General features: G+C 39.3%; 1 protein-coding gene across 1 annotated transcript in view; it reads left to right on the top strand.

Annotated features, from left to right (window-relative positions):
• Nucleotides 1-7,000: 7,000 nt before the first annotated feature.
• ccbe1 (collagen and calcium binding EGF domains 1) overlaps nucleotides 7,001-11,790 on the top strand; it is a 34,872-nt gene continuing 30,082 nt past the window's right edge. Inside the window, exons 1-2 of the mRNA XM_035667355.1 lie at nucleotides 7,001-7,361; nucleotides 7,457-7,537. Of these exons, the coding sequence (XP_035523248.1) occupies nucleotides 7,258-7,361; nucleotides 7,457-7,537 (185 nt within the window). The 5' untranslated portion in view covers nucleotides 7,001-7,257. The remainder of the gene's footprint in view (nucleotides 7,362-7,456; nucleotides 7,538-11,790) is intronic.

Here is an 11,790-nt window from a genome sequence, read left to right as displayed (position 1 = left end):
AGTGTACAATAAGTGGGAGATACAGTGTTTTTCCTACAGTAGGTGTCTGGTTCAGTAAAAGCAGTATCTGACCAACGGTCGGGGAAGTAATCCGTCCAGAGGCGATATCCTCACCTTTGTGTTTACAGCTTGCCAAGAATGATCACTGTATAAGAGACAGGTGCACCTCTGCATTATGTCTACCCTGAACTGTACATGCAAGTCAACTTTATACCCACCTCATACTCTTGTGAACAAATCGAAACAGTTCACACAAAACTACCTGAATGTAATCTTCAAGTAATGGCTGCTTGAGTGGAAAATCAATGGTGACTGTCACTGCCTCAAATTCTAATATCCCATGACAGTGAAAGGAAATGAATGAGCATGATAATAGCTTGCAAGTTAAACAATATGGCTCGGTGTACTGGTGCATGTTGCCACAACTGGGCCATAAATTCACTGATACCCAGGGACACTTCTGCCTAATGCTTTAGAACTAATTTAAATGAAGATGAGATATATTACCAGACCTGTGCTAGTCCTGATCACCAACAGTTGAGAAGAGAGAGAAGAGTGAAGGAGGTAGAGAAAAGTGTGAGGATATGAGGAAGGAAGCACATTTTTCACCTTCAGAAGTAGTAGTTTTAATGAGTGGATTACTATAACAGAAACTTTACCAGGGGTGGAGCAGGGGGCCCGGATGTAGGCTTTCAAAATAACTTTGTGTCATTTCCCCTCAGTCTTTCTAACATTCCCCCGATCCCCATAGGTTTGGGCTAAGCCCCAAATGTTTACAACGTCTGGCAAGCCCCTGAACTTTGCCTTAATATACTCTAACATGATAGCTCTGTTTTCATAGATCATATTTTGGTGAAATCCTATTGCATTTTATTAGATCAGTGAAATGTCACATGCTAGGGCAAAGGGCCTGTCTGAAAGAAAGAATCCCTTCTTATTACCATTTTTCCTGCATGGGTAGCTGCAGCCCGACCATCTGTTTGCTGGCTGCATATTTCAGTGCATCCAGATCAACAAATATGCAGCATATTTTCCATGTCTAAAGAGATTAAACCATCCATTTGATACAGGAATTTCCAATTGTCATGTCATGCTTTTACAGAAGGTTTTGGCGATGTCCATTTCACTCATACCTTGTTTTATGACTTATTATGAGCTCCAAATGCTACTTCAGTTCACATCACTTTGTCACACAATGGGCAAAGGAAACAGACAAATACATTCATTCATTAATGAGATCTGATAGGAGGATGAAAAAGAGGAAGGATGAATTCAAGGAGGGACGCAGTGGACTGTACATGTGTGTATACGTGTGTGTATATCAGGGTTGGCCGGTAACAGTGAGCGAGGAGATCCAGAGGAGGGGGAGAGACATAATGGCAGGGAGGGGCGGTGAATTGTGGCCATCTCAAGGACACTGCACTGAGGTTATATTTATTGATCGAAGCACCATTGAGGGGACACATGCAGTGATATGTACTGTAGTGGAAGTAAATTCCAATCTCACAGTTAATTGTTATTGTTATTTTTTTTTGTGTGTGTAGTAATCGAGGGAGGGAGTGGTTTAAATCGGCTTTGTCCAGATTTAGATTTTTTCCACAGTGAATCTGTAAGATTGAACTTGTGGGATTTTAATAAATATCAATAAATGAAATCCTATTTTTTTTGATGGACGTGTTGTTGAAGTCCAGATGCTCTCGTGGCTAAGGACATTCATCATCTTCCTTATATCCCTGTAAGCATTTGCTTTTCCAGGATTGCTTCTGTGTGGATGGGCGTGTTGACTGCAAGTCTTCCTGGCACATCACATCTCCTTACACTTTATGTGACTCACCAGTGAACCTTTGAACAGCTGGTGCAAGAAAAGAAAGAAAGAGAGAGAGGGAGTCACACTGATGTGTGGTAGAGGAAATTGTTCTCACTGAGATGACAGGAAGAAAACTCTACATTAACCTGCTGCCACAACAGTGCAAGAGCCAAAGTGATAATAGCTGTGCTCCACATGCTTTCCTGATTGGGTTGCCAGACCATCTACCCATGATCATCTACCCATGATATTTACACCCAAAAAGAGAGAAATAGTGGACTTAAACAGCTAAAATATATTTGTTATAGTAGGTTTTCTTTTAAGGATAAGCTGGGGTACCCGTCTTTTATTTGGGGTTGATTCGTAATTAAAGTATAGGTTCACATTTTTAAAATGCTGATATGTAACTATATTAAAACAATTGTTTTCCTCCTGTCCATACTTTCTTGATTTCTCTTACTCAGACTGCGGAAGCCTATTAGTTTTGGCTTAAGAATGCAATTTTTCAAATGACAAAAAAAACAAAAAAACAACCAAAGCACTGTGGACTTTTGTTCCCCATCTGTTATTTTGGAATTGCACTGAAGGGATCTCCTCATGTTCAGTATGGACACGAAGAACACTAACAGCAACCAAACACTGCTTCAATTTACTTTTTGAGTGTGTGAATGTTGTTTTGAGACTGACTTGGAAAAAATGTGAACCTTTCCCTTAAGACGATTTGCAGACCATTTCTCCCCCACATGGCCTCCACTCTGTTCTGTTTGGTGCAACAGAAGCATCATAAAATAGTGCAAAAAAAGAAATACATCTCCCCTGTGTTACTGACTTGTTTTTCCCTAATTTTCCAGAACTACCAACATACCCATGTGTCTCCTTTATTTTTACCTTCATCATTTGGTGTCATTGCTCCTGCTTATTCTCCCATTTATGCTAATGATCACATTTTGTATGCTACTTGATTGCTCATTGGTCTATTTTGTTTCAGCTACTGTAAAAGAGCAATATAATAATGGTCTGGCTGTGGTAGACAAGTTGAATAGAGTTAAACATGCAACCACCAAGATTTCTCTAAATGAAAAACCTGCTAGAGTTACTAAGCTACCACCAGACTGTTTGAAAATGAGAAAACTAGTTACCTTTATTCTCAGATTTCATTAGTAAGTTTTTAATGTAGCTTGCTATGACATTACTGTAACAGAGGTGGCTTGGTTGTTTAATAAAAATATTATGTATATTATTATTATTATGTTTATTTTAAAATAAACTGAGATCTAAACTGGTAAAAAGATAATTAACACTTATGGAACTATATGGCGATGGCGAGAGTTAAATATGTAGTAATGATAGAAGAATAATTACTGTAATTATTGACTAAAGACAACTAGTTTGACACAGTATATTAAAGCTGCACTGGCTGTGTTCATTCTGCACTCAACAGTTTGCGTAAAAAGCTTGTGGGAGGCAGAGTGACCTTGAGACAAAAGAATGCCCTGTAGAGAGAAAGTCACAGGTTTGAATCTTGTCACAGCAAATGTGTTCCCGTCTACTCATTTTAACCTTTCAAAATGTCATGGACAAATTAATTTTTAGTTGTGTCAAATAAGACTTTTATTCCTAACATAAACACAGCTTGCAAGGAGTGCATGAATGGGGTCTGTAATACAGGCTGCTAATATTTCTAGTGAGCTCAAACTTGCTGTGGCTGTCTCCCAGTCTGTCTGGGCATGTGCAGAGAAGCACTGCAGTGCTGCACTATGAAAAGAGAGAAAGACAGAGAGAGAGGAGTTGTGACAGTGGGGTGCTTATTCCTTGTGATATTCTCGTTGCCATCCCATGTGTGAGAGAGCGTTTAGAGGATAAAAGACTATATTTGTGTGTAGTCCACTGCTGCAGCCGCATATTGTGAAGCATCCATTAAACATGAAAAGGTTAATGTCTGCAATCTACAGGGCTCTGAATCGTTTTTCATGGCACATATTCTCATTGCACAGCTCATCATTGTACCAGAGACAGTTTCTTTTCAGAGTTCCTCTTGCTAAACAACCAAACTGAGTCGGTTTGGTGCAATACAACCCATAAACCACTACATCATGGATTACCAGTGTAGTTCTGCTCCAGTTCAACTCAAGCTGATTAAACCTCTTGCAGACATCTCAAGGACAGCTCCTTAATCAAGAGAAACAAGTCCCATCACAGACAGTTTTAGTCTTTACTGGCTTTTGTTTGTTACCACACAAACCTTTACCAAATGTGTACCAAAGAATTGTCCACCTGTGCTCTAACCAGTCCTTCTAGTTCAGGAAACAACCAGCTCAGATTAACAACACTTGTTATTAGGTCTGTAACTTGGCAACCAGATGGACACACACAAACAGAGAGAGAACTGATTAAAGCAAGGATGCCAAGAGTCCCAGTAAGTGTTAACTACTTAATACCCAGAAACTGAGACTGAGTATAATAAGACATTTATTTGACAGTAAAGTCCAGAGAAAATGGTAAAAATGATGACATGGCAAAAGAGTCTCAGATAATTATTTCATATCTCTAAGGCAGAGGCTGTTGCCAGATATTATAGTGAAGTTATTAGCCCTGTAGCTTTGATACAGTATCAGCCTGCAACATTAATTGGCTACTTATGCTGTTGCAGGCATGATCCTTCTCTGCCTCTCGGGCTGCTGAGGCATCAAAACAGGTGGAACATAAATGGCACAGCATGTGCACCTCAGAGTCGTGACGCACCCTGGTATTTCTAAAAGCTGTCATCCATTTTGTGGGCAATGATGACGATAGTGGCGAAAGAGGGGTGGGGGTGGTATCTCTTGGTTGAAAGGGCCATCAAGTGGCCAGAAATTGAATTGCACCTTCAAACGGCTGCAGAGCCACAGAGGCTCTGTTGTAATGAAGCGAATAAACTGGTGAAACACTGCTTTCCCTTGAACTGAAAGGGTCATGCTTGAGTGGGCATTTTGAAGCAGGCTCAAGGTGTCATTTTCTGCTAAATGATACTGTAAGAGAAATGATTCCCAGTCTTCTATAGAAAAAAAATGTAATTGTAATAGGTAATATTGTATTACATTTCGCTTCAATAGACATTAGGACTAATGTCATATTTCTGAATAAAGTTCAATCATACCTGACTGACCTCACAGATTGAAAAGCTACCATAATGTCTGTAAGTGACACCACAGTCCTCTTGTTTCACTGGGATATCCTTTACAGGCTCCTCAGTGACTCCGCTATCCAACTCCCTGTAATGGCACACTGCATTCCTGAGAAACTAAAGAACTCTTGGGTTCTGCAGGTGCCAGTGAACAGTGGTTGTGCTCAGATCAGGCCTTCTGGTAGAGGTCACATAGAGGGCAAGGTCATTCAGAAAAAACGCAATTTCTCATCAACTTCCTTAGATCACTTGGCCTAAGGAATGAGTTGAATAGTGAGCGAATTTGGGTTAACAGAGCATGAAAGTTACAACTTCAGTCCCTGCTGATGTTCATGGCTTGGTGGCCTTCATGTTAAAGTGATGACTGGAATCCAGCCATTCTGAGGTACTCCACTTCATACTTCTACTCGTCTTTTAGAGGGAAATATTGTACTTTTTTACTTATTAGTAGATACTGATTGTGGGTTAGGATTAAAAAAACCCATGGTGAGCATGAATGATACTTGTAGGTACTTGTATATTCTGTTGTTAAAACTTATGTACTTAATTTTTTAATGAAAGACTTTTCATTGTAATTGAGTGATTTAACACTGGGTTATTATTATTTTTGCTACTTTTACTTAAGTAGAGGAGTTGACTACTTCTTCCACCTCTCTTGACTCTTGAAATGAATGATATCATGTAATGAGAACAAAATGTCAACAATATATGAATATTATTGACAAGGTGGCAACATAATGAGTTATTGTTTGAGTTTTAGAGTTTTAGAGTTTTTGATGATGATATAATGAAGCACAGTTTTTCACTGGGTCCCAGGCTATAAATATGCCATGTTTGTCCTGCAATCCTTTTGCTGATATTTTATCTCGATGCTCAATTAATTCACAAAGTCTGCATTTTCATTTCAACATGCTGCTCAGCTTTCTTTTTGATGACTTGGCTGATATTTTACACCATCAATCTTCAGTGTTTTGATGCAGTAAATAAAGACAGCAATCTGCTTTGCTCATACAGAAACTACAGAAAAGCTGCCCCCTGGAGGAGTTGAGGCACTGGTCTGAGGTGAGTAAATGTTAGTAAATGCAACACTATTTTAACTGACTAATGAGTTTCCTTGTTGACATTATGCTAACGAGTAAGCATGTGTTTGTTTAGTTGAGATGAAACCTGCATGCTCTTCCTGAAAATATCAATGTTTAAGCGATGCATTCAAAATTATTTTGAAAAATGTTGTGAGTTTTGCATAGCCTATTTCAAATGCATATTACATTTCAATCTGATTCAATCAGTAAATTCAACTTAAATTCTTTCTGTCCATAAAGTTTGCTGGACTTGTGAGAGACAAATAAAAAAATCTTAAAAAATATCAAATATCCTTACTTTAATTCTTCATATGGAACAAAAACATGTATAGGATCCTTCACTTCTAATAATGCAACCCAGTAGTCTTTCATTTAACATTTCATTTGTTTAAACTTTGGAAAGCTCCCTCCAGACACACAGAGTAAATTAAAGAAATGTTTTCACAGATTGAATCTTCTGGACGAGTAAACTGTAACCTACTCCATGTGTTCATTTCCCCCTTTAATATTTTAGAAACTGTCTCTCTTAATTTATGAATACGTAGGCTGTGCTCACCTCTTCAAATAGAGGTAGGCTACAATAATTACTTTAAATGTGTGTGTGCTCATATTGCTATTACATTTTTAATGTGCTGGTTTTATGAGCATCCACTTAAAAAATGAATAGACTTCATCTAATTGATGATGAACATTCTTGTAATTATATTTCTTATTCATTATTGACTAGTTGTTGTTTCAGTAACAGCCGCGCGGTGGTAGCAAAGTCGTGGACGTCATGACGCACATAGCGCGTTCTAGTATGCGCTCGCGCGTGTGCGAGTGACTGATGGGGCAAGCGTTAGTGTCTCTGTTCATGTCAATTTTTCAAAGTTACACCGAAGAGAAACCCGCTAACCTAAAAGACCTAAAAGTGTCTGTGAACTGCCCACCTACAAAAAAAAAGAGACACATTTAAGGATGAAAAAGTTAGAAATATACCGGCTCTTTCGGTTTCCTGACGTGACCCGTCAAAAGTACGGAGGAGGGAAAGTTACCGTCTGTAGTGACACCAGTTCATTCACGTTAGTAGCTCAGATGCACGGGGTGAGTGGGAGGGTCTGTGGCTGTGTCTGCACACCACTTTACGCTCTCAAGTTGGAGCAGTGAGGAGGTACACGTTACAAGTGTGGATTACTGTCAGCACCCGAGGTGACTGGACCGATGAGATGGTACTAAAACACCACAACAGCCCTCTTCTGCTCACCGTCACCTGCATGTGCTTCTCGGGAGGTTTGCTTTGGTCCTATCAGGAGGAGGATGCCAGTGACGGGTAATTTGTAGGACACGTTAAATGACACGAGGACTCCTTGCAACGAGATGAGAGATAAATGTTTATTTTGCTTTTCAAAATGTCTCCTTTCACAGGGGAGAGTGCTCTGAAAATAACATTTCTACAACAAAGTACCCCTGCGTGAAGTCGACTGGCGAAGTTACAACATGTTACAGGTACAGTAGGATGATTCATGTGGTTGGATGCTGTTCAAATTGTGTTATTATCCAACTGAACAGGGTTATAATAGTGTGAAATGATCAAGCTGCAGTGCACTGTGTATGTAGCTGTACATGAGTTTAAATTGAACTTGTCATTTCCTATTCAGAGCAGGGATGTTATGTTGAAAAGGTGCTTGTTGAAAATGGGCCAGTGAGAATGAAAATACTTTTTACTTGGTGTGACAGCTGGGCACCGTTTCTGCATATGAGCCACTGAAAGATAAATGTAAGTGAAAACTCTGAGGCTGTTAATAGCATTTAATTTATTTGATTCAACAATTTAGTTTATTGTTTTCAATGAATCTACTGTGGTCAGTTGTTTATCGCTTGTAAAATTTCTGCTTCCTCGCAAGGCTGCACCTTGTCCTCACAGATATCACAAAACATGAACGGAATTCTGTAAAAATGCATCAGATGTGTTGAAATGAAGGGCTTTTTGGGGACAGATGAGCCAATGTGGAGCTTCCCTCTTAATCATCCTTTGTGAACTTAAGGGATCATTGCAATCTAAATATCCACAAGACCCCAGATAGGCCTGTTCTGCTCTTACACTGGCTTTAATTATGACAGCTCGCAGACACAGTGGACACAGCGGTGCCTCGCAGCAAAACTCCTGTCAGAGGCTACGGATTAAGTTGTTAGAACCTAATCTGTCTCCATTGCAAGGGGCCACCTCACAGGCATAATGAAAAAACTTTTACCTACTGACTTTAAAGAGGCATTTTTAGTCAAAAAATCAGTTTGGATATCCACTGCGCTCTCCTTTTTTAAGGCAAATTCATTCATTTTGGGAAAGAGAGCATGGTTTACATATTAAGAGTATGCGATAAACAGAATATATACAGTTCACTGCAATAAGGTTTGACAAAGAGCTTAAAAAAAGAGCATGTGCTACTCTCCAACACCCACACACTCCCTATGGTGGTCATTTAAGATACGCTCATTGTTACATTGGACAGCTGATAAATGCTCAAACATCACTTTGCAGGAATGTAATGCTTTTCTTTCAGGCTGAGGAGATGGGCGCACTGTTGCTTTGGAAACACAATCATGCAAATTATTCAGGGAACTAATTTCAAACATTTTGTTGATGATCTTGATTCATAGCAAATCTATTTTTGTTAGTCCTTTTCTGGGAAAGCATATTGAGAACTAAAGAAATGCCAGATTGTTGAATATCTTCCCTGAGAAGTCTTCCAAATGTAGACTTGGTAAGTTTTCATCTCTGCATCACTTGACAAACTGCTGGCCATGGTTCAAGCTCACAGTGACATCCTGTTTGATCTTCAAATCTCAAACACATTCTTAACATAATTATGTTGGTTTATGGTTATTGGCTGAAACTGCAGTTGTTTCCCACAATGTTTATTTAAAGAAGAAAAACTGTTTTAGCTAAGAGCCAAGATAATGCGTCCTGGGTGCATTTCAGTTCACCTGTGCGGTGTGAGCTGATGACTGCTCACCAGCCCTGTAATGGTTTTATTGTAGTGCCAAATATTCCACTCAATGATCTCAATTTGATAAGATTAATATTGCTTTGGCATTACAATTGACATTGCTTTTTCCAAAATGCAGTCATAGACCAATGCAATTGTGCCTTGGCATGACAGGTTTAGTTCAAAGAGAACCAAGTGATTTAAGTTGGCAAGATTCAGTTGCCAAAGGAAAATTAAGGCTTATGGCATTCATTAGGCACTCTGTATCACTATCAGTGTCTCTGCACATCTTGGAACATTTTGTTACTGTAATTTACATTTTTTTTAACACTGCCATTGGAACTATTTGTGTAAAGGTTTGCAAACCACTCAAGCTTACGGTACACATCGCATTAGCAGTTCCTTCATGAGCTGAATATCGGGGTCGTGATCGTGGTTAACTGAAGAAACAGGATATTCAAATCCTTACTGAATTATCTAATCTAATCTGATGAATTTGACAATGCTGTTTTTAACCCAGCCGGAGGCAGCTGCGACTTGCGAGAGCTTGTGAGAATCCATCTTGTCAGGCTTCAAACTCTGTGTCCAACAACAATGTTACCGGATCATTCAGCGTCCTACGAGGAACTACTGACAGCTATGGCGTGAGCTGCGGTCGTGGTTTAATGCTACGTTTGTGGGACAGTGTGTGGGAGAAGTGACCCTTTGCTTGAAAAAAAACAATGGCGGCTGCTAAAGAGGTTAGTGTAGATGTTGCTAGCATTAGTTATATGAGAGCTGGAGGGTATTTCCTAATTGAAAGAAGAGCAAAGAATGCTTTTCTTGATGGAAAAGATGTTTTTGCTCTACTCCTGACTGGCTTAACTAATAGTTTATATATACCTGTTATATAGTTTGTTGATATGATTAGTTGAGGTTTGCACATGCTAGACGGTGATAGACAGATTGTTCATCCAGTCAACTATCACTGGTATTTTTTGAAACTACCTACCCTTTTCCAGTTTCAAACGACAAGTTCCCAGATTGGTTCTGTGTAACAAACCATCCATATATAACCAAGTCAATTTCTGAGCTTTAGGGTTGCTGGTAGCTGGATCTGGTTACACTTGGACTAAACCAGGCTAGCTGTTTTCAGTCTTTATGCAAACCTAATCAGCTGCTGGCTCAAGCTTCATATTTAACAGACAGATGTTTAAGGGACATCGATCTTTTTACCCAACTTTTAAAAAGAAAACAAATAAGCTTATTTCTCAAAATGATGAATGATTTAGAAGCATTGACATTCAAGTCTTCTGTAGGTCTAGTGGGAGATGAGAGGACTACATTTTGAAACAGGCCCTCTTTGGCCATGGCATTCCACAGTGTGCACAGTTTAAAACTCATCCTTGGAGCATCTATCATATTGTGAAACAGCACCAGGGGAGTCACCAGAGACCCAGAGAGCATATGTCACAGTACAAGAGAAGTACCAGGGCCTCGGCTGACTCTGACCTTATCTGTCTCACTGTCAATGGAGACACATTCTTCTCTCACTGGTCCTCTGGGTTGTTTTACATGGAGATTGTCATATTTGAGTTCTATTATTTGTGTTTAAGGTCTAGTGTCTTACAGGCTGAAGGGTTAAATATGCTTGGCTCATAATAAGATGTGAAAGGTAATGCAGGGTTTTTGTTCCAGAGGTTGCACTTCAATTATAAATGCTTGTGATTGCAACATAAATGCTTCACTAAAAACCAAAGGAGAGTTTGATTAAACTGATAAGGTGTGAGCTGTTTGTTCCATTTTGGCAACATCTTAAGTGCTATTCGGTCACTGCTGTTGCATTTGAACAGTATACCTGCCAGTGATCAGTTTGTAATCATTGCCAGTTCTATGACTTATCTTTGTTAGGTTTTCTGTTTTTGTTGCTGATGGTGGCTATCTTTTCTTTGTTGGTTTGACCATTGTGGTTATCAGCGGTCATGCTAACAATCGTCTTTATCCTCTTAGTGGTTTTTTTTCCAAAACAGTTGCTGCTGTTGAAAACCCATCAGCTTGTGTACAGAGAATTTTCTCTCTTTGGCTTGTGTCACAAAGCAAGATTACTGACGTGGCTGGACAAATGCACTGAGCATAACCCAGAAGAGGTTTTTAGTCCATGTTGCAGATTTGCAGAGCATCCAAGTTTTACTCAGGAGTTAACTTCATAATCCTACTTTGTGAGACAGACCCCCTGGGGGAAAGCAGCAAATCTTTGAGCTTTCATGAATTACTGCAGGCTGAATCACTTCATCAGTTGGCAGTAGAGAGTGACAGAACATTTATTCATGAAAAGGTGAAGGGTTATGTACTAAAGATTCATAATTGTATTGTTTTTATACTGCTCAATCAAACACATTAAATGGTTGTAAATGTTAAGATGTTTTTTCACCTGCTGAGATTAAGTATCTTGTGACTTTGAAAGTCCAAGATGAGATCCAGATCCAATCTGTTAACCATCATAGGATGGAGACACATTAATATTCTTTGTTTATAACTTTTCTCAGGTGACAAGAGGGTACATGAAACAGTGATTACATTGGCTTGATTTATTGTGTATACGATGTCGGCCTTACCTACTCTGTAAAGGAAATGCTTCTCTGGAAAAGAAGCAGAACACAGGCAGAGTGAGTCTTTCTACTCTACAGCTGCAACAGTTACACATAATTGATGTGTGGCATGTGTAATTGTTGCTTTGTTATTTTTCCAAATAATTCTTGTCGTACTGAGCATTTTGTTGCATACTCTGGCAAC

The sequence above is a fragment of the Morone saxatilis genome, unplaced genomic scaffold (assembly GCF_004916995.1).
Source record: "Morone saxatilis isolate NCDOM2014 unplaced genomic scaffold, NCSU_SB_2.0 Contig21, whole genome shotgun sequence".
Classification (NCBI taxonomy): domain Eukaryota; kingdom Metazoa; phylum Chordata; class Actinopteri; family Moronidae; genus Morone; species Morone saxatilis.
This window is presented reverse-complemented; position numbering and strand designations above follow the sequence as displayed.